Below are 22,491 nucleotides of genomic sequence, written 5' to 3'. Positions count from 1 at the left end.
TTACTGATAGAGTTCCAGAGGAGGTGTCGGATGAGTGGTATATGAGATGAAACTACATGCCTTATGCAAGGTTTAGTTGGAAGCAGAGGTAATAAACAGTTAAAATGAGCCAGGTCAGATTATACACTTGTTTGAAAAAGGGAGTTTTTAGACTGTGTTTGAACATTATCCAATGAACTGATTTAAAGCGGTATCGACACCATAAAAATCAAATTTCAACAGCAACTGGTCTGAGTGTATTAAGTGATAAAGATGCTAATCCTGCATTTAAAACTTTCAAAACATTTTCTGCTGTTATGATTTGGAGTTATCACATACTTAAGGAGCACTGGCCCTTTAGTAGTCGTGCCAAAGAATTGCATGCTGGGGATTCTTTTTTATCTATAATGTATTCCTCCTCTTCCCTTTATTTCCCTGTCTGCTGCTTATCTGAAACATAATCCCCTAATCACTTGTGTTTACAAGCAAGGCTGAGGTGACTCAGCGATTGGAGGAGACAAGAAAAAAAGTAAAGGGCAGAAAAGACATCACGAGTTAGCCTTAACTGTGGGCAAAAGACATGGCCCCCACCACTAACAGAATTCTTGTCATTTACTATATAACATTCACTGAAATCAAAACGTGGACAGTATAATACATGAATTATGTAAGTAGATCATGTATTTATCTACTTATATATGTGTTTTTTTTCCCTGGCATAGTATGGCTGATCCTACTGCTTTAAGGAGAGAGTTCCAGAGGAGGTTGCCCAGCAACCGCCCAACGCTGTTTTCCTGCACTCAGCGGGCGGCGGCACCTTGTCACGCAGACTCCGCTCTCGTGTTGCTGCCCTGGCTGGGGAGATGGCAGTCCTGCTGTGGAGCAAGTGCTGTTATCGGCCATCCACCATCTAGGACGCGAGGATGCCATCCGGACATCTATACTGGCTGCACCTCAAAAAGGCACTCACAGTGTGGACATCCCTAGAGCCTGGTCCCTGGCTTTTAAAGGGACACAGGCGCATACAGGCTGTATCTCACTGACAGCCATTTTAATTCAGGTGAGAACTGTCCGGGACAGGGCAATTATTTATTGCACATATTGGTCTTAGAGCGCTCTTCTTTTTCTATATTTTTTATACAGTGGATTCCAAGAGCTGCCTAATCAGGTTGCCTGATTGCCCCACCAGGGGATCCATCCAGATTCCCATCCACAGACCCAGGGGAGGGTAGAGGCACATGAGAAATCTTGTATATATCTCCATTCCATCTTTTGAGAGTTTTCTTCAAATCATAAAATATTGCTACGTATGACCAACAACCATATAGGAGGGGCCTAAAGACGATGACATGGGCAGCATTGTGCTGTCATGGAAAGCGCTCACCTTGCAGTGTTGGGTCACTGGTTGGAACAGGTTTGAGTTTTTATATTTTCCCTGTGTCTACGTGGGTTTCCTCTGAGCAATCCGTTTTCCTCTCACATAACCAATTACATACAGATCAGTTAACTGGCTTTTGCAATCACTAAGACAGGAGTCCAAAAAGAAGGCTACCTCCAATGCAGTCGCTCGTGAATGGTCGGACATTGATGGGTTTCTCTCAGGCTGTCAACCTCCCCACCCACAAGAAAGGGCACACCCTGGATCTAATATTTCATTCCGGACTTTTAATATCACACATGGATATAAACCCAGTGGTATGGTCAGACCACCACACCATCCACTTCTCTCTGACAGCACCAGCGATAAAACACAGAGGGAAAGAACTCGTAAAATACCGTTCTCTGAAAGATGTCTCACCCCAGCACGTTCAGAATACCCTCAACTTCGACGCATTAACCAATTATTGCGCAGACCCAGACTCCATGGTCCTGATGTACAACCATGCAGTGTCACCTGCCTATGACGCGCTTGCTCCAGTTCGCATTAAACGGTCTACACCACTTCACCATGCACGGTGGTTTGACAGCTCACTAAAGGACCTAAAGAAAGAAGCGCGCAGACTAGAAAGGAAGTGGCGAAAATCTCAGAATTCAAAAGATAAACACACCCTTGTCTCTGACCTGGAAAGCTACCAAGATGCGATCACCAAGAAAAAATCCTCCTACCTATCACAGGAGATCGCAAAGGCCGCCAACAGGCCAGCCCAACTATTTCACACAGTTGATAGACTATGTAACCCATCCTGTCTAAAACCCAGGGCTGTGGAGTCTGAGTCGGAGTCGTGGAGTCGGAGTCGGGCAATTTTGGGTGCCTGGAGTCGGAGTCGGGAAAAAATGCACCGACTCCGACTCCTAATGAATTTGTAACTGTAATTAAAATAGAAAATATGATAAAATGTTCTATTTCTCAGATAATAGTCATTAAAAATAATGTATATATACAGTATATATACAGTAATAGCTGTGCTTAGTCCACAAAAATGAAATAAACCAATCAAAATTAGTTACTTGTGCTGCTTCAATCAAGCAGTCCCCGTATTTTTAAGGTCAGATATACATATCTGATTGTGACTGTATAGATGATGTGTACACAGGAATCTCTTATATATACTAAATAACATCTATGCTGTAAGAATAAAGCCTGATGTGTAGCTGTGTCACTAATAGAGATGGTCAATGAGATGGAAATAATTCTGCACTGATGCTGATTTATGCAAATGTATGCACTCCCTTTGCTGATGAAATCAAATAATTTGATATGTTAAAATTTGGTTTGGTGACTACAAATTAAAGGGTACCTGAGACGGATGAAAAGTAAAGTTTTATACATACCTGGGGCTTCCTCCAGCCCCCTTCAGGCTAATCAGTCCCTCGCTGTCCTCCACCACCTGGATCTTCTGCTATGAGTCCTGGTAATTCAGCCAGTCAGCGCTGTCCGGCCGCATGCCGCTCCCACAGCCAGGAACATTCTGCACCTGCGTAATAGTGCTGCACAGGTGTAGTATGCTCCTGGCGGCGGAGTGTGTGCATGCGCACTACGCCCGACTGGCTCAAGTACCTGGACTCATAGCAGAAGATCCAGGTGGTGGAGGAGGACAACGAGGGACTGATTATCCTGAAGGCGGCTGGAGAAAGCCCCAGGTCTGTATAAAACTTTAATTTCATCTGTCTCAGGTTTACTTTGTTACACAGTAGTACTATACTCTACATATGCACTCCCCACAGAGCTGCAGGGAATGCTGTGCACATTGAACACAGAGGTGTTGTCTGTCACCCATAAACCTTGTTCAGATTGTGCATGAAGAATGTGTAACAGAGGAAGAATCTCCTCATTCCCCTGCAGAGCACCTGCACATCATTCTTACATGTACCCACACTTACATTGCCTAGGGCCTGATAGATGTTCTTTGTTCCGGCCTGTACCTTTTACAAGTACTCTTACCAAGGACTAGTTTTAGTCTATGACTAAAGGGAATAAATATGGCAGTCTCCATATCCTTCTCATTTCAGTTGTCTTGTAAAATTCCTAAGCGTTGGCAGTTAAGAGACGAATTTCATGTTACATACCTTTAATCAACAAAATTGTAATATGCAAATTAGAGGAGTCGGAGTCGGAGGAATCCTAAACTGAGGAGTCGGAGTCGGTGGATTTTTGGACCGACTCCACAGCCCTGCTAAAACCTACTATAACTCCCTCAAAGGAGCTATGCGAAAAATTTGCTTGCTACTTTGCTGACAAAGTATCCTCTATTCGATGTCTCATTCAGTCCACAGCACCTACAACTTATTCAACTCCTGGAAATAGTGGCAAAAACAACCTAACACCCTGGACTGACTTCAAAAGTATTAGTGAGGAAGAGATCTCAGACATCCTCCGTCGCCTCCGCCAGACAACCTGCGACCTGGACCCTGGACCAACTAAACATATGCTGAAATGCCCTGACCTACTTGGTCCAGCATTTCACAAAATAGTAAATTGCTCTCTGCAAGCAGGGAGGTTTCCTACCTCTCTAAAAGAAGGAATCAAGCCCCTTCTTAAAAAACCTTCCATGGATCCAGATCCTATGAGCAGCTACAGACCTGTCTCAGACCTCCCCTTCTTAGGTAAAGTTATTGAAAAGGCTATCTATCGGCAACTTGAAACCAGGCTGTCAATAAACAACATCCTGGACCCTCTACAATCTGGCTTTAAGAAACTCCACAGCTGTGAAACAGCCCTCATCCAAGTCTACAACGACCTGCTCATGGCAAGGGACAGAGGGGAATGCTCCATTCTAATCCTGTTGGATCTCTCAGCGGCTTTTGAAACAGTTGACCATGAAATCCTGCTTAACAGACTGCAGGAGTACTGTGGCATCAGTGGATCAGTCCTCCAGTGGTTCAGATCATTCCTGACTGACAGAACACAGAGAGTATCCCTAGGTCCTATAATGTCCAAACCTGCACCTCTACAATTCAGAGTGCCACAAGGATCAATCCTATCCCCTCTGCTGTTTGCAATCTACATGTTGCCACTCGGTACACTTATCCTACATCATGGCCTGACGTACCACTGCTACGCCGATGACACACAGCTATACCTGTCCTTCAAACCTGGTGGAAAAGACCCTACCCCAAAAATAAACTCTTGCTTAGCTGAGCTACAGGCATGGATGAATGATAACTAGTTGAAACTGAATGCTGACAAAACTGAGGTCCTGTTTGTCCAAAGCCAGCACTCGCCATCAAAACAGCTCTATCCTAAAGCAACACCAATCAGGATTGGGAATTCAGACATAAACAGCTCCAACCTTGTGCGCAGCCTTGGAGTACTAATCGATGGGGAATTGAGTTTCAGAAACCAAATTTCATCTGTAGTTAAATCTTCCTTCTTTCATCTGAAGAACATTGCAAAGATCAAACATTGATTCCCCCAGAGGATCTTCCAACCCTAGTCCACGCCTTCCTCACATCACGGCTGGACTACTGCAATGCCCTTTATGCTGGCCTCCCCAAAAAGGACCTGCGTCGCCTGCAATTAGTGCAGAATGCTGCTGCCAGATTGCTAACAAACCAGCCTCGCCACTGTCACATTACACCGATCCTTCGCTCACTGCACTGGCTACCAGTAGAATGGAGAATACTCTTCAAGATTGGACTGCTGACATTCAAATCCCTGCACAATCTGGGCCCTGGATACATGAAGGACCTGCTGAAGCTGCACCGCACCTCTCACAACCTCAGATCAGCAAGTTCTATAAACTTGGTCACTCCCAGAGTGCACCTCAAAAAATCTGGAGATAGAGCCTTCTGTCATGCTGCCCCTACTCTTTGGAACTCCCTGCCACACCCAGTAAAGACAGCACCATCCCTGGAGCTATTCAAATGCAGACTGAAAAGCCACCTGTTTAGCCTGGCATTTCCAGACTTATAAAATTCTTCCTCTGTACCACAATGGTCGGAGCCATGCTTATGCGCTTTGAGTCCCATGGGAGAAAAGCGCTTTACAAATGTTATTTGTTGTTGTTGTTGTAGTGGCACTGCACAATTTATTTGAATTACAGGATGAGGGGGATATGGGAGGTGAGGAGCAGTGGTTAAGCCCTCCCCCACCCTGTGGTTATCACCCCCAATTACAAGATATTGGTCTATTTCATAGATCCAAGAGATTCCCCCCGTTCACGCTTTGTCCGAACTTAAAGACATTTATATCAGTAGTGGAGAAGGATCTGAGGGATATAGACAGGAAGGTTGTGCGGCACAGCAATCTAAGTGATGAAGAGTTATGTACTCTTACTGAATTGTCGGCACAAAATCGGTGGACTATTAAGCCCGCCGACAAAGGTGGAAATGTGGTGGTCATGACCACTCTAGCCTACAGGGATATGTGTCTTGACATCCTCAGGGTGCGGGATTGCTACATGAGGGTTTCCCCCTCAAGAGCCACACTATGCCAAAAAGGAACTTTTTGCCATTATAGATGACGCCATTGAGCAAGACGTCAGATACTTTGTGGGGACATTTTTGAAGGTTGTGGATCCGATCACCCCTACTTTTTATGCACTCCCTAAAGTGCACAGACTCCCTTGCAGATCATGGAGGCAAGTCATATGGAGCAATCAACATGCTAACTGGAGCTGACGGGACACCACAAAGTTGGTACTGTATGCACTGCCTCATTGCTTATCAGGAACATGCTTATACTCATCCACTGCTTATACCATTCTGCATACAGTGTCTGTCGCTTCTGCTTATTCATTTATGAACTCTGTTCTGTGCTTTGCTGCTACTGCTCCTTATAAAAGGGATCTGCAGGACTTATCAAGTCGGACTGTATGCCCTAGACTTGCTGCTCAGGAGTCTCTGTCACTGGACAGTACTGGATATGGCCTTTCACTTAAAGGAGAACTGCAATACCTAGCTTGCTTTTCCATCCTATGCTTGCTCTTTATGGCTGCTATGCTTTGCTGGATATTGCCTTGTACCAATTGACTTTTTTCTACTAAGATTGGAGTATAGTCAAATGCGACTGACCTCCATACAATATCGGGAACTGTGCATACAATCTACTGCATATCATTTGTATAGAACGCGGAACTGTCTTGGGGACAGGGGCGTAACTAGAAATCACTGGGCCCCCCTGCGAATATTTGGATAGGGCCCCCCCCCATAGGTGCCAAATAATCGTAATGGGGCAGCGTTTCACTGTAAATTAATTGTAAAGTGGGCAGCATTTTACCAGACAATCGTAATGTGGGCCAGAAAATCGTAATGTGGGCAGAGTTCACCAGAAAATCGTAATGTGGGCCTTTAGAAAATCATAATGTGGGCAGAGTTCACCAGAAAATCGTAATGTGGGCACCAGTCACCAGAAAATAGTAACGTGGGCAGCATTCACCAGACAATCGTAATGTGGGCAGTGTTCACCAGAAAATCGTAATGTGGGCCTTTAGAAAATCGTAATGTGGGCAGAGTTCACCAGAAAATCGTAATGTGGGCCTTTAGAAAATCATAATGTGGGTAGAGTTCACCAGAAAATCGTAATGTGGGCACCAGTCACCAGAAAATTGTAACGTGGACAGCATTCACCAGACAATCGTAATGTGGGCAGCATTCACCAGAAAATCATAATGTGGGCAGAGTTCACCAGAAAATCATAATGTGGGCAGAGTTCACCAGAAAATCGTAACGTGAGCAGCAGTCACCAGAAAATTGTAACGTGGACAGCATTCACCAGACAATCGTAATGTGGGCAGCGTTCACCAGAATATCGTAATGTGGGACAGAAAATCGTAATGTGGGCAGAGTTCACCAGAAAATCGCAATGTGGGCAGCAGTCACCAGAAAATCGTAATGTGGGCAGCAGACACCTGAAAATCGTAATGTGGGCAGCAGGCACCTGAAAATCGCAATGTGGGCAGCAGACACCTGAAAATCGTAATGTGGGCAGCAGTGACCAGAAAATCGCAATGTGGGCAGCAGTGACCAGAAAATCGTAATGTGGGCAGCAGACACCTGAAAATCGCAATGTGGGCAGCAGTGACCAGAAAATCGCAATGTGGGCAGCAGTGACCAGAAAATCGTAATGTGGGCAGCAGACACCTGAAAATCGCAATGTGGGCAGCAGACACCTGAAAATCGTAATGTGGGCAGCAGTGACCAGAAAATCGCAATGTGGGCAGCAGACACCTGAAAATCGTAATGTGGGCAGCAGTGACCAGAAAATCGTAATGTGGGCAGCAGACACCTGAAAATCATAATGTGGGCAGCAGTGACCAGAAAATCGTAATGTGGGCAGCAGACACCTGAAAATCGTAATGTGGGCAGCAGACACCTGAAAATCGTAATGTGGGCAGCAGGCACCTGAAAATCGTAATGTGGGCAGCAGGCACCTGAAAATCGTAATGTGGGCAGCAGGCACCTGAAAATCGTAATGTGGGCAGCAGACACCAGAAAATCGCAATGTGGGCAGCAGACACCTGAAAATCGTAATGTGGGCAGCAGTGACCAGAAAATCGCAATGTGGGCAGCAGACACCTGAAAATCGTAATGTGGGCAGCAGTGACCAGAAAATCGTAATGTGGGCAGCAGACACCTGAAAATCATAATGTGGGCAGCAGTGACCAGAAAATCGTAATGTGGGCAGCAGACACCTGAAAATCGTAATGTGGGCAGCAGACACCTGAAAATCCCCCTGCAGAATTTCAGAGCGGGCCCCCCCCCCCCCCCGGGGCCCGCTCGTGGCCGGTTTTTTGGGGGCTGGAGGGGTGGCAGCATGAGGGGAAAGCCTTGCCCACAGTCGGCGGGGAGAGGGGAAGTTCCCCCCTCTCCCTCACCTCGGGGCTCTCCCCTCTGCGCCCCCCTCCAGCTAGTAAATGTGTGTGGGCAGCGGGCAGCGGGCAGCAGCGGGATACATACCTTCTTCCTTGCGTTCCATCGCCGCCTTCTCGCTCTAGCGGCTGACGTCACTTCCGCTTCCGGAAGTGACGTCAGCCGCTAGAGCGAGAAGGCGGCGATGGAACGCAAGGAAGAAGGTATGTATCCCGCCGCCGCTGCCTGCTGCCCACACACATTTACTAGCTGGAGGGGAGCGCAGAGGGGAGAGCCCCGAGGTGAGGGAGAGGGGGGAACTTCCCCTCTCCCCGCCGACTGTGGGCAAGGCTTTCCCCTCATGCTGCCACCCCTCCAGCCCCCAAAAAACGGCCCCGAGCGGGCCCCAGGGGGGGGAGCCGGGCCCCCCCGCGGGCGCAGGCGCTGCAGGGCCTATTGCTACGCCCCTGCTTGGGGATGGAAATTGTCCCTAAGCATTTGTTTGAGATGCATCTCTTTAGTATAATTAGATGGCCAGGCATGAATGTTGATGTGCATATGCGATGTGAATTGTTGATGTGTTGACGGGTATCGGATGATTTTTTTTATGCAATATGTGTGTATGTTTGATTTTTGATATTGATGACTAATAAAAATATTTTGATATTTTAGTAACTACACTTGTTGTGTGTTTGGAGTATATGCCCTGCTTTAGTACCTCCTACCTGTTTTTTTGTCTGGCTTTGCCCCTAAACTGTCCCTAGACTATGCTAGACATAAGATTATGGGAGGGATTAGTCAGGAACAGTTAGTGACAAGGTTACATATTCGCACTAAAAGTGATCCAGCCCATTGTATAACATAGGCTATCACATCTGGTGCGATTCTGCATGTGCAGGGCTGGTTCTAGCTACAATGGGGCCCCAGGGCAAAAGTAACTGGGGGGCTTCCCTAGCAATGCCCCCCCCCCAGCCTCCGAGCCGACTCCCAGGGTCCATCCCACCACACAAGATCATTAGGTGTCCATCATATGTCCCCAAAAGCATTGTTGAGGACCCTACTGTTCCCCTCCTCCTTTCCCTTACAAATCCAAAGTGAACACACATTGGGGTCTTACCTAACCCAGGCAGGGCACAGGAGGCAGCACCAAGCTCTACACTCCGGACTTCTCCCCACGGGGCCTCTCTTCCTCATTCCCTGCAGGCATTTGTGGGGTCACCATAGCTAGAGGGGAGGGGACACACACTTTGGGGGCCCCTATAGGCTCTGGGGCCCTTGCCCCCTTTGCCTCTACAGAAGCGCCGACCCTGTGCATATGGGAAAACCATGTCTGATTCCATAAAGTGTGACTCCGGCCTCACTTTCAGGAAAAGTAGAGCAGAGAGATTACCCAATAACAAATATCTGGGCACTGGATGCTAATGTTGAATTAACCCATTCACTTCCACCTCCAGAACACACACACCTCTCAGTATTAGGCTATTTTTTTCCCATTTAGTCATGTGGCACTTTCTTGTCTATTTCATGTATGAGTTACAGCCAGCACTTTTTTTCTCATAATAAGTTCTTTTTTAAATGTTTCTTTCCCCATTTTTTACATGACAAAAACTATTTTAAAGGAGAGTTACCATGGGCTATTATTAATGGTATATTACACTTAACAGTATTATATGATTGTCACTATTGTATTACTAGGTTATTCATTTGATTGTTATTAGGGTTTCCAACAGCCTGTTTTGTTTTGATTCTGCCGGAGTTCTGAGGAGGAGTAACAGTGTCTGCTCTCTCCCTACATGTGATTCCTGCGATTGATTAATTACAGTAATCACATGATGTGAACAGCGCCAACTGGCTGCTCTCCTGCCAAGAACAGAACCTGGCTTTAATGCTTGTTCCCACCAAAACAGCACGGAAAAGCACAAACACATGCATTTCCTTACCATTGTAGCGGTGCATTTCTTGTTACTTCGTGGTTCAGTGCAAGTGGCTATACCGTCATTTGCACTAAACCGCATGCAGTTTTCCTAAAAAAAAAAAAAAAAGACGTGTGCAACAGGGAGCTTGCATCATACCAAAATCTTGTGGGAACAGATATAACAGGATCCAATGGAGAACCAAGAGCAGTACGAATCAGCAAGTGTGTGTGACTGCGGAAAATGTATCCTGTTTTGCTAGGTGGAAATCAGCCCTAAAAGTAAAACTTAAGTGAAAAGGAAAGTCAGATACCTATGGAGAGAGAAGGTTCTATTCTGGTTCCAACGCTGTCACCCCTCTCTTAAGGGGCCCATACACCTAACGATTTTCCCGCCGATATACAGCAGATTCGATCACTGTGATCGATTCTGCTGTGAAATTGTCACGCAAACGCTGACAGAATGATCGATTTCCGTCCGAAATCAATCGTTCCCGTCGATTCCTGTCAATCCTTTCGTGCGGAAGATTTTTCTCGATCGCTGGCGGGATTGAGAGTGTGTCGATAGCGGCGTTTGACGCAATACGTTACCTGATCTGGCCGGCGCGACTCCCCCGGTCTCCGCTGTCTTCTTCTCCGCTCGGGCTTCAGCTTCACTAAACTTCCTGCCCCGACAGGAAGTTTAAACAGTAGAGTGCCCTCTACTGCTTAAACTTCCCCTGGACAGGAAATTCAGTGAAGCAAGCCAGCCGGACTGGAGACCAGCGCGGAGAAGAAGACAGCGGAGACCGGGGGAGTCGCGCCGGCAAGATCAGGTAATGTATAGCTGGCGGGCAGGCGGCGGCGGCAGCTTCACAGATTGTGACTGGTTTCATGCTGAAATTGATTCACAATCTGTTTGCAGTAAAGGCAGCCATACGATCCCTCTCTGATCAGATTCGATCAGAGAGGGATCTATCTGTTGGTCGAATCTGATGGCAAATCGACCAGTGTATGGCTACCTTTAGAGATATTATCTCAACTGGTCGAATAAACCTCTGTGAGCCCTTGCAAGGTTTCAGGACCACTCATGTTCCCGAGCACTCTTGACAATGGGTGGTTCCATACCGCGCATTAGCTCACGCATTCGAGTGCATGCTCACGCATGTGCAGTACGGAGCCGTCCATCTTCTGGAGTGCTTGGGGACACGAGTGCTCCCGATGCCTCACGAGGGCTCCTGGAGGCAGCAAATCTGAACGGGGTGATATCGCTGGAACAAAGACACCGAGGGAGGAACTGGAAGGCTCTTTAGGATCCAGAGCTTTCCCTCACCATAGGTAAGTATCTGACTTTTTGATTGATACTTTACTAAAGCCATTTTTTTATTTGTGCTGGGAGAGGACAAGTTGGGGGGCAAGTGATATCCCAATGTGGGCGGAGGTCACCTTTGCATTGAGCTTGACACTGGGGAATACATTGGCAACCTACCATAAACTGCCTGAAGAGATGCCAGGCGAGGCAACCTGAATGGGGAGAGCCAGTACATAAAACTCTATGCTGTTTTACAAGTCATTTTATGTGAGTGTAATACTCATTTATACTATCAAATAGTTTTACAGTATTACCCTATGAGAGGTTTTTATTTGAGGTCATCACATTGACCATGAAAGGGAAATTGAAGGTAGACTAGGAAGTGGATTGTATCTGATTGGTCAAGTTGTGGGTGATCTAGGAATATCCCCAACCCGCTTTTACACAATGGTGGCCATCACATCCGGTGAGTGGCTTCTGATTGTGTGTGGTGGAGGTGTGGAACTTTATTGTTATTACATATGAATTTGAGTGGCGGCTATGCTGAGTATTGAACTATACCAGAACTGTACCAGAGATGAATGTTTACACAAGACAAATAACATTTATCCAGCTTTTCTCCAGAGCTGCAGCCACTAGGGCATGTGCTATAGGCAGTAGCTGTGTTAGAGAGTCTCGCCCAAGGTCTCCTACTGAATAGGTGCTGGCTTACTGAACAGGAAGAGCCGAGGTTCAAACCCAGGTCTCCTGTGTCAGAGACAGAGCCCTTAATCATCAGTGCACTATCCAGCCATTGATTAGGGGCAATTTATAGTTACCTAAGGCTTCTTCCAGCCCCATGAGGACTGTGGGCTCCCTCACCGTCCTCCACGGATGTTCCGTTTGCCCACAATTGGTATCTTCCAAAGTCAGGGCCAGTTGTGGTGTTCTGTGCCTGCGCAGGCCGGCCACCCGCACTCCCCCGGAGGCATAGAGCAATCCCAGCCGCACGGTTGGGCTGCACAGGCGCAAAACCACGACTGGCCCTGACTTTGGAAGATAATGGAGGCGATCGTGGGCGAACAGAGGGATTGGGGAAACAAGAGCGCTCTCTAGTGCATTAACTGTTTTAATTTAGCTTCATACGTAAAAGGGTTAAAATAAACTTACAATATAATCAGATAAAACATCGCATATCTCACAAAGAGTGTATCATCACCGCTTCCTGCAGATGGAAAAACCAACTCTGGTCGCCTCAATACTGTGGCCAGCAGTAATTGGAATCCGGAGTTCCGGTAGCGCCAGCGGGAGGAGGAACGCGGCGGAATCTTAGCAGCTGCCTGCGCCTATTGCGTCATTACGCGTTTCGGCGTTCAACGCCTTCGTCAGATGACGCAATGGCGCAGTGGACGCATTAAAAGTACGAGTGGTTGCTTAGCAACCTGTGTTAAGGGTTACGGAAGTCCGATATGCCGCGAATACGTGTGCGCCTTACAAAGGGCGTGCGGACGTTCAACGTCATGTTGCCTGGTGACGGCGGGGACAAAAACAAATACAATGGCTTCGCTCTTCCGGGTGGGGGCGGTGCGGCTGTTAATTTATCTCTAAATTCCATCACCGCTGCCCGTATCGGGCGAATGGCTAATATAACACATAAAATTTCAATTTAAAACCTATAAATAATATAAATATAAATTCATATGAATCTTCCCAACTTATTTAAACTATGGACAGTCCTATACATAATATTAACAATAAATCTAATGCCATAAGACCTTATAAATCTCCACATGTTTGTACATTATAGCAGCTAAAGTCCTGGATCAAATTACTAGATGATTCATAGCAATCAAATATAAACCTATCAATAAACTTAAAAAATAATAAATACATATACATATACACATGGCTTCATAAAAAACTCATAAGCATACGTCTATAGGTAGTTGATGGATAGATAAATCAGCAAATAGACATATACATGGATGATCAAAATAAATGTATAAATACATAGAACCTTCAGTCATAAGCTTATCATAAGCACATGAAGGCGTGTTTATCATCTTCCCCCAATATTCATAGACAGAAATTATCCAAATGATTATCATGGCAAACGTTAATCTCAACATGAGGGGGAGTATTTTGAAAAAGAGGAAAAGGGAAGAAACATGCACACGAGCATACTCACAGATGCACGCCCATGCTCAGACGCCCTCCCCCCCCCCCCAAAGGTCAAATCCCTATAGACGTCTCTATACATTTATGTAGTTGATCTTATATGTACGTGGCTACTTCTAACCCCTCATTAAGGCCTGCTGGAGTGAGGGAATTTAGTTTAAAAATCCAATAGGATTCACGTTCACAGAGCCTCTTGTATCTCAAGCCTTTATTAATATTCTTAGTGATAACTTCCAGCCCCATGATCTTCAAACTATCCACTTTGCCATCATGTGCTTCCAAAAATAAATGAGGCTGGCGAGAGAGTCCACAATCCTCATGGGGCTGGAAGAAGCCCCAGGTAAGCACAAATTGCCCCTAATCGTTCATCTCAGGTTCCCTTTAAGTGGCTGAAGCATGTGTACAGCATGTGGTAAGCATGCACCATGCTGCCCAGACCTTACTTTATTCTAGTGACATTTCACTGTGATTAGTTTACACAAGCCACCATGTACGGTGGCTTGTGTAAAAAAACAACTATTTAGTTGTTTTTTTTCTTTCTCAGAGCCTGATTGGTTGTTTGAAATGAACACAGTGAAGCTTCACTAAATATTTGCTTGAGTAAACCACCTACATTTGGTCTATTAAAAATATGACTGATCAATTTGAAAGAGTCTGACCAGCATAATAGCAGGCAAACAGTACTGTAGATAGGTTGATTTTTTATTTTAGCAGATGCAATCACTTTGATCAAATCTGATGGTAATCTTCTCACTGCCTGACTGCCAACTATCTTGCTGATTCACACCAATCAATTGTAGACAGTTTATTGATCAGAAGCTGAACTGTACAACACAGGCAGGACAGCAGCTCAATAGATTCTCTGTCAGATTACAGCAGAAACCTGATCAAGATTAAAGGGAACCTGAAGCAAGAGTGGAGGCTGCCATATTTTTTTCCTTATAAACAATACCAGTTGCCTGGCAGTTCAGCTGGTCCTTCTGGTCAGTAGTGTCTGAATCACACACCTGAAACAAGCATGCAGCTTATCTTGTCAGATTTTTGTCAGAAACGCCTGATCTGCTGCATGCTTGTTCAGGGTCTATGGCTAAAAGTTTTAGAGGCAGAGGATTAGCAGGACTGTCAGGCAACTGGTATTGCTTAAGGAAATAAATATGGCAGCCTCCATATTGTCTCATTTCAGGTTCCATTCAAATCCCTTGCAATGCGCAACAACAGATTAAAAAATGAGCAGCTTCTGGAATCGCAGAGTATCTCGTCACCATGCATTTGTAACGTGAATGTAATGTGTGCGTTGTCTGGTAGCGCACAGCTCAGCTTGGGGTATTAAGACTGAATCTGATGTACCATGGAGAACATGTGCAGATGTGAATGGGCCCAATGTGGAAACACTGCCGTGCGCCAGAGATGTAATGGGCCCTTAACAAGGTGGTAGATTTAGGGCCCCTTCTGGTCTTTGTTGTAAGGTGAAGTGGAGAGAGGTCAGAGAAGGTGGCTGGTGGGCCCCTTGACACCCACTAGGCCCCAAGCACCTGCCGAGGTTGCCTGGAGGATGTTCCTGCTGTGTTGTGCACTTATAAGGGACACAACACAAAAACAGTAGTTTGAACACAACTTAAATGATACAATGTGAGTCAGTTGGTTAGTAGTCATTCATGCACAGGTGGATTGTGGATGCAAGCTATACAGATATTGGCCTCAATTCACTTAGATCATGCTGGAGATAATAAGAGAACAAGAGAAAACGTACCACCACACAGTAAGAGAGTTATCTTATCTCTTCATTCCTTAAAGTGAACCTCCGGACTAAAAATCTACTCAGCAGCACTGAAAAGGCTTGGTGTTTAACAGTTTCACAGCATCAAAACTTTGTTTTTCTTACCAAAGCATCATTTTTAGCTGCATTTTTAGCTAAGCCCCACCCATCAAAGAAAACTGCCCGGGCTTTTTTCCCCCGATGCTGTGCAAAGCATGATGGGATTTCCTATGTTGTTATTCACTTTGTCTAGCAACTGGGTGAGGTGCTCAGGTCACAGGACAGTTGGAACTGTGTCTCATGCTCCCTGTCACCTGCTTTAAACCAAAAAGATGGCTGCCCTCATGAAATCAAACATTTGCCTGTTCTTTTAAAACAGGGTGGGTAAGAGATTATATTACCTATCTATTCTAATTAACATAACGAATGTAACTTAATGACAGTATGTTTGTTTAGGCTGAAGTTCCTCTTTAACTTTGCCACTCTTCTGGATCAGCCCTAGGAGAGAGAATCCTGCCTAGGCAGTAGCAGTCCACCAGATGAAGGTTTTGGCAAAATGATCAAATGGACAGTTATAAAATCTGTCAAGATCTCCTCCTCACCTCCTTTCCCTCTCTGCTCTTTCCAGTAAAAACACTGCTCCTCTGATGGTCAGACCACATCTACAAGTCTCTTGTTTTTTATGGCCAGTTTAAGACGGCATACACAGTAGATGAACAACCCTTCCTTTGCCTCTTCTTGGTGACCCTCATGGGGGCCCATCTTAGAGGGCTCATAAAACAAGTGCGGCCATCAGGATCTTCACACCCATAACAAGAGTAGCCATAAAAACACCTGAACTGGAGTATCAGAGAGAGGCAAGGTTAGTAGATGGGGCCCCCTCCACACGTCTTGGCCCCCCTGCACTTGCAGCTGCTGCTCCCTACTCGTTATGCCTCTGGATAAGTGTTATAAAAAGATCAGATTGTTAGATGAACGACTGAGCCACCAAAAATGTACACTTAAAGTGGATCCGAGGTGAACTTTTACACATTGCATAATTGTGTTCCTTTGCTATTGTTTACAGGGCATTCCTCAAGCCAAATACTTTTTTGCTTTTCTTTTAATACTCTAATTCCCTATAAACTAAAAAAGCCACGCCCACAGGTTTTTAGAGAGCCTTGGCAGTAGCAAAGGCTCATGGGAGCTCAGTCTGGGCAGAAGGAGGGGGAGGTGTTACTAGCCATTGATTTCAGAGGCAGAGGGGAGGAGGGAGGAGGAGAGGGGATTAGGCTGATGGCTCAAGATACAGATAAGTCTGCTTCTGTGTAATGTTTACAAACAACATGGCTGCTGTCATTGTATCACAGGAATAAATAATCATATTCTATTAAAGCTGTTTGCAGCTAGTTTTGCTGTGTAAACCATCTAAACTTTAGATAAGATATATAGAGACGAGTTACTTGTTATAGTTAGTTTTTCATCTCGGATCCACTTTAACATTTGTCCATTTTGACAATTTATCCTTGCACAACGCACCCTCAACAATCAATAGGATTAACATCTCTGGTGTTATGATTATTTCCAGATTTAGGGTCTAAAAGCCCTGCAATTTTTTCACAAGTTTTTAGAACCTAAAAACTAGAAAAAAAAAAACATACCGCAGAGAGATCTGCAGCAGCTCCTGCATATAACTCACTCAGGCACGGGATTACCGCTCTGAGCTGTGGATTTCTGTCCTGAGCCTGACTTGGGATAACCGCTAAGGAGGTTAAAAGGACAACTGTAGCAAGAGGGCTTATGGAGGCTGCCATATTTATTTCCTTTTAAACAATACCAGTTGTCTGGCAGCCCTGGTGTATGAGATTTGGCTGGAGTAGTGTCAGAATAACACCAGAAACAAGCATGCAGCTAATCTTATCAGATCTGACCATAATGTCAGAAACACCTGATCTGCTGCATGCTTGCTCAGGGTCTATGGCTAAAAGTATTAGTGGCAGAAGATCAGCAGGATTGCCAGGAAACTGGTATAGCTTAAAAGGAAATAAATATGAAAGCCTCCATTGCTCTCTTGCTACATTTGTCCTTTAAGGTTTTCTGAATTGTATATGATCCTGCACAAGGGATGTTTCATCCTACGGTGTCAGCATACTTATCACACACAGACAAGTGTACAACCATAACGACAGCCAAAAATGTTCAAATGTTTTTGATTCCTTCAACCAATATCGAACAATGGGTAGAGCAGCTTGTCAAGTGTCATTAAAACTAAAACACACATTTAAATGATTGAATCCTTTATTTTGTGAGGCATCATTCGATTTTAGACCCCTGTGTATGGGGACTATTGCAGCAGGAAAAAAATGTCACCCCGTTTAGACCAACCACAATATACATTATTTTGTTTCTTTGGAACCTGGGCTTTGGGCACGACACTTACTATTCTGTTTTTAAAGAGACACTGAAGCGAAAAAAAAATTATGATATAATGATTTGTATGTGTAGTACTGCTAAGAAATAAAACATTAAGATCAGATACATCAGTCTAATTGTTTCCAGTACAGGAAGAGTTAAGAAACTCCAGTTATCTCTATGCAAAATAGCCATTAAGCTCTACGACTTTCAAAGTGGTGGAGAGGGCTGTCTTCTGAAGTTTATTATCTCAACTGTCAGTGAAAAGTTTTCTTTTTCTCTGCCAGAGGAGAGGTCATTAGTTCACAGGCTGCTCTGAAAAAAATAATTTAGAATGCTGAGTGTTGTGTAATCTGCACATATACAGGATCTTCTCAAAAAATTAGCATATTGTGATAAAGTTCATTATTTTCTGTAATGTACTGATAAACATTAGACTTTCATATATTTTAGATTCAATTACACACAACTGAAGTAGTTCAAGCCTTTTATTGTTTTAATATTGATGATTTTGGCATACAGCTCATGAAAACCCAAATTTCCTATCTCAAAAAATTAGCATATTTCATTCGACCAATAAAAGAAAAGTGTTTTTAAAACAAAAAAAGTCAACCTTCAAATAATGATGTTCAGTTATGCACTCAATACTTGGTCGGGAATCCTTTTGCAGAAATGACTGCTTCAATGCGGCGTGGCATGTAGGGAATCAGCCTGTGGCACTGCTCAGGTGTTATGGAGGCCCAGGATGCTTCCATAGCGGCCTTAAGCTCATCCAGAGTGTTGGGTCTTGCGTCTCTCAACTTTCTCTTCACAATACCCCACAGATTCTCTATGGGGTTCAGGTCAGGAGAGTTGGCAGGCCAATTGAGCACAGTAATACCATGGTCAGTAAACCATTTACCAGTAGTTTTGGCACTGTGAGCAGGTGCCAGGTCGTGCTGAGAAATGAAATCTTCATCTCCATAAAGCTTTTCAGCAGATGGAAGCATGAAGTGCTCCAAAATCTCCTGATAGCTAGCTGCATTGACCCTGCCCTTGATAAAACACAGTGGACCAACACCAGCAGCTGACAAGGCACCCCAGACCATCACTGACTGTGGGTACTTGACACTGGACTTCAGGCATTTTGGCATTTCCCTCTCCCCAGTCTTCCTCCAGACTCTGGCACCTTGATTTCCGAATGACATGTAAAAGTTGCTTTCATCCGAAAAAAAGTACTTTGGACCACTGAGCAACAGTCCAGTGCTGCTTCTCTGTAGCCCAGGTCAGGCGCTTCTGCCGCTGTTTCTAGTTCAAAAGTGGGTTCATGCTTCCATCTGCTGAAAAGCTTTATGGAGATGAAGATTTCATTTTTCAGCATGACCTGGCACCTACTAACAGTGCCAAAACCACTGGTAAATGGTTTACTGACCATGGTATTACTGTGCTCAATTGGCCTGCCAACTCTCCTGACCTGAACCCCATAGAGAATCTGTGGGATATTGTGAAGAGAAAGTTGAGAGACGCAAGACCCAACACTCTGGATGAGCTTAAAGGGGAACTGAAGAGAGAGGTATATGGAGGCTGTCATGTTTGTTTCCTTTTAGACAATACCAGTTGCCTGGCAGCCCTGCTGATCCTCTGCCTCTAATACTATTAGCCATAGCCCCTGAACAAGCATGCAGCAGATCAGGTGTTTCAGTGGTTCAGACTTATAAGTCTGTTCTGACAAGACTAGCTGCATGCTTGTTTCTGGTTTTAATCAGATACTACTGCAGAGAAATAGACCAGCAGGGCTGCCAGGCAACTGGTATTGATTAAAAGGAAATAAACATGACAGCCTCCATATACCTCTCTCTTCAGTTCCCCTTTAAGGCTGCTATCGAAGCATCCTGGGCCTCCATAACACCTGAGCAGTGCCACAGGCTGATTGCCTCCATGTCACGCCGCATTGAAGCAGTCATTTCTGCAAAACGATTCCCGACCAAGTATTGAGTGCATAACTGAACATAATTATTTGAAGGTTGACTTTTTTTGTTTTAAAAACACTTTTCTTTTATTGGTCGGATGAAATATGCTAATTTTTTGAGATAGGAAATTTGGGTTTTCATGAGCTGTATGCCAAAATCATCAATAAGAAAAACAATAAAAGGCTTGAACTACTTCAGTTGTGTGTAATGAATCTAAAATATATGAAAGTCTAATGTTTATCAGTACATTACAGAAAATAATGAACTTTATCACAATATGCTAATTTTTTGAGAAGATCCTGTAGAATGCTGCAATGTTAGAAAAAACACTATATACCTGAAAATAAATATATGAGAATATTTTCTTTGCTGCTAATCTTCTAGTAATTATCCATAGTACACAACCTATTCATTATATCATATTTTTTTTTCGCTTCAGTGTCTCCTTAACACTACCATCTATGGTGTTCAATGCTGTGAGTGGTGTCAGTGTATATGCCGTCACCATCCACGGAATGAATACCTCCGGAACCCATGTTCAGATATGCCAGTTGCATCAGCATTTGATAAAGGCCTGCATGCCGAAACATTGTGATATCTAGTGGCTGTACTACTAATAAATCAAGTATAATTGCATAAATCCAGGTCGAGACCCAGTCATTTGTTCTGTTCAAGTTGCAACGGACAAGTCATAAAGTCATTGCTAATGGCAGTTGCACAGCACTATGTTCAGACAACGCAGTGCTGCATGCATTTCCGTGCACAACGCAGTGCTACACCAGAGAGCAATGCAAGTGCCATGCGTAAAACACAGAGCCCTGCATTGAAGCACACCAGCTTTAATGGGCACTAAATGGTGTGTCTTTATGCTTGGAGTTGAGCTTTCAGTATAAACAGTCACCTGGATAGTGTACAGTAGCTGGACAGTGAACAATGGCTGGATAGTGTACTGAAAAAAGGCTCTGCCTTTTGACATGGGAGAGCTGGGTTTGAATCCTGGCTCTAGAGTCAGTAGCTATTCAGTAAGAAATCCTTGGGCAAGACTTCCAACACTGCAGGGTGTCCCCTTGAGTGCACCCTTAGTGGCTGCAGCTCTTGAGCGCTTTGAGTCCGACAGGAGAAACATGCTATACAAATGTTACAAGTATTATTATTACCTGAAGCTATGGTGCTCCTTGGAGTTGCGGATCTTGGCAGAGAAGCGTTCGCTCAGTTTCTCCAGACTTCGGGAATACTCCAGGTTGATCTCAGCCTTCCTGCGCAGGAACTCGCTCATGTCTTGCAGTAACAGCTGGCGGAAGTCCACCTGCACATCCAGGCATTTCACCTGCTCAATCAACTGGCTGCGGATCTCTAGAGAGAGGCGGGAGAAAGACCACTTGGTTAGTTGGCATTTGGATAAGCTCTTGTTATTTGCACAGCAAAGTTTATATCCGCACAACAGGATTCAGCTTTGGTCCAACAAATTTCCATCACAAAAACAGATATTTCAAAAGAGACAAGACCAGGTTCCCTTTTCCGATTGAAGTAGCTCAGTGAACAACAAATATTTTGCCATTTATAATCTGTGTTACTAGCTGAAGGGGACCTTTAACCCTTTAGCAGCCAATTTATTTAGAGGCTTGCAAGTGCTCCAGGCCAATTTATTTTATCACTTTATTTTTTCTTTGTTACTCTTTATTGCTTCTAATTAGTACTGCTGTAATGTGTATTTATGGCTACTTGTCATTAGGGGCAGTGTGAGACAGAAACAGAAGCCTTATGTTGTCAGTTTCTATATCCTCTGCTAGCAGAGAGTCATCAAAGGATTCCAAGAATTTACAGCACAATGAGTTCTGCCAGCTGAGGTCAAAAGCAGAGCACTTCTCTCAAACAAGGTAATGCCTTTGAAGCTGCTAATAAGTTAAATAGAGACTCAAGTTGCATTATACATAGACTTTCACCCAAGACTTATGCCACCGTACTACCAGTCATGTCAACAGTAGATTGCAAATGTCCTACCAGAACCCAACTGTGATAACAACCCCTTACCATACTGGTCTTTACTGGCGTAGAAGCTGATGTATGGAGCTTGGGGGAGTGGCTTGACCTTCTTACCTGAAGTGAAGTCAAGAAAACTCCAAGGATATAAGGGCACATCCACTTGATTTTATATTACAGCAGCAAGCTTGTGCACACAACTTTTGCCACCCAAGTGATCCTTGCTTAGCTTATACTGCCTACACATATGTAGGAATGTCACCTGATCTGTTCAAAGTTGGGCAAACATGATTTGGTGGTTTTAGGGCACAGAAACGTGGTGCCAGAAGACTGAGTAAATGAGTGCCCATTGGCTTGGATGCCTAATATCTGGAGTAGCAGCAGCCCCCATGCTAGACTGTAAGTCAACCATAGGAAGGTAAAGGCAGGTTAGCATAATGAGATCTTTGTGTCGAGCTTTAGGAAGTTAGGTGAAAGTATTAGATTTTATGATGGATCTGTAAGTAGGTTAGCATCAATTAAAGTGTAGAGATTAGGGTAGCTGTTAAGAAAAAAAGAGTTCAGGATAGTAACAGTTTTCTGGAAGAAAAAAAAAAAGGAGGATATGTGTACTGAAGGGGTTAAAAGCAGCGTAATGCTAGGTGCACCCTATGTAATTTCTGTCAGATCGATTGGTCGAAACAATAATTTCTGACATGTCTTATCTGCTCCTGGGATCGATTTTCACATCACTACTGCTCAAAATTTATCCCATTATGTATCTGGAGCAGACTGAACATGTTGGAAATTATTGTTTCAATCTAATGGGAAATTGCATTGTGTGTATCTAGCATTAGGTATGGGAGAG

At 44.5% G+C, this 22,491-nt stretch overlaps 1 protein-coding gene across 3 annotated transcripts in view; it reads right to left on the bottom strand.

Moving 5' to 3' along the window:
* The window catches only part of LOC137527601 (rho GTPase-activating protein 4-like), a 222,363-nt gene that overhangs the window by 89,887 nt on the left and 109,985 nt on the right, over positions 1-22,491 (bottom strand). For all 3 annotated transcript variants that reach the window (XR_011023188.1, XM_068248223.1, XM_068248224.1), the window contains exon 2: positions 20,822-21,017. Coding sequence is in view for 2 of the 3 variants with exons in the window: in XM_068248223.1 (XP_068104324.1) it covers positions 20,822-21,017 (196 nt within the window). In the remaining variant the exon portion in view is untranslated. The remainder of the gene's footprint in view (positions 1-20,821; positions 21,018-22,491) is intronic.

The sequence above is a fragment of the Hyperolius riggenbachi genome, chromosome 8 (genome assembly GCF_040937935.1).
Source record: "Hyperolius riggenbachi isolate aHypRig1 chromosome 8, aHypRig1.pri, whole genome shotgun sequence".
NCBI classification, from domain to species: Eukaryota; Metazoa; Chordata; class Amphibia; order Anura; family Hyperoliidae; genus Hyperolius; species Hyperolius riggenbachi.
The sequence above is the reverse complement of the archived record's forward strand: the minus strand, read 5'-3'. Positions and strand labels throughout refer to the sequence as shown.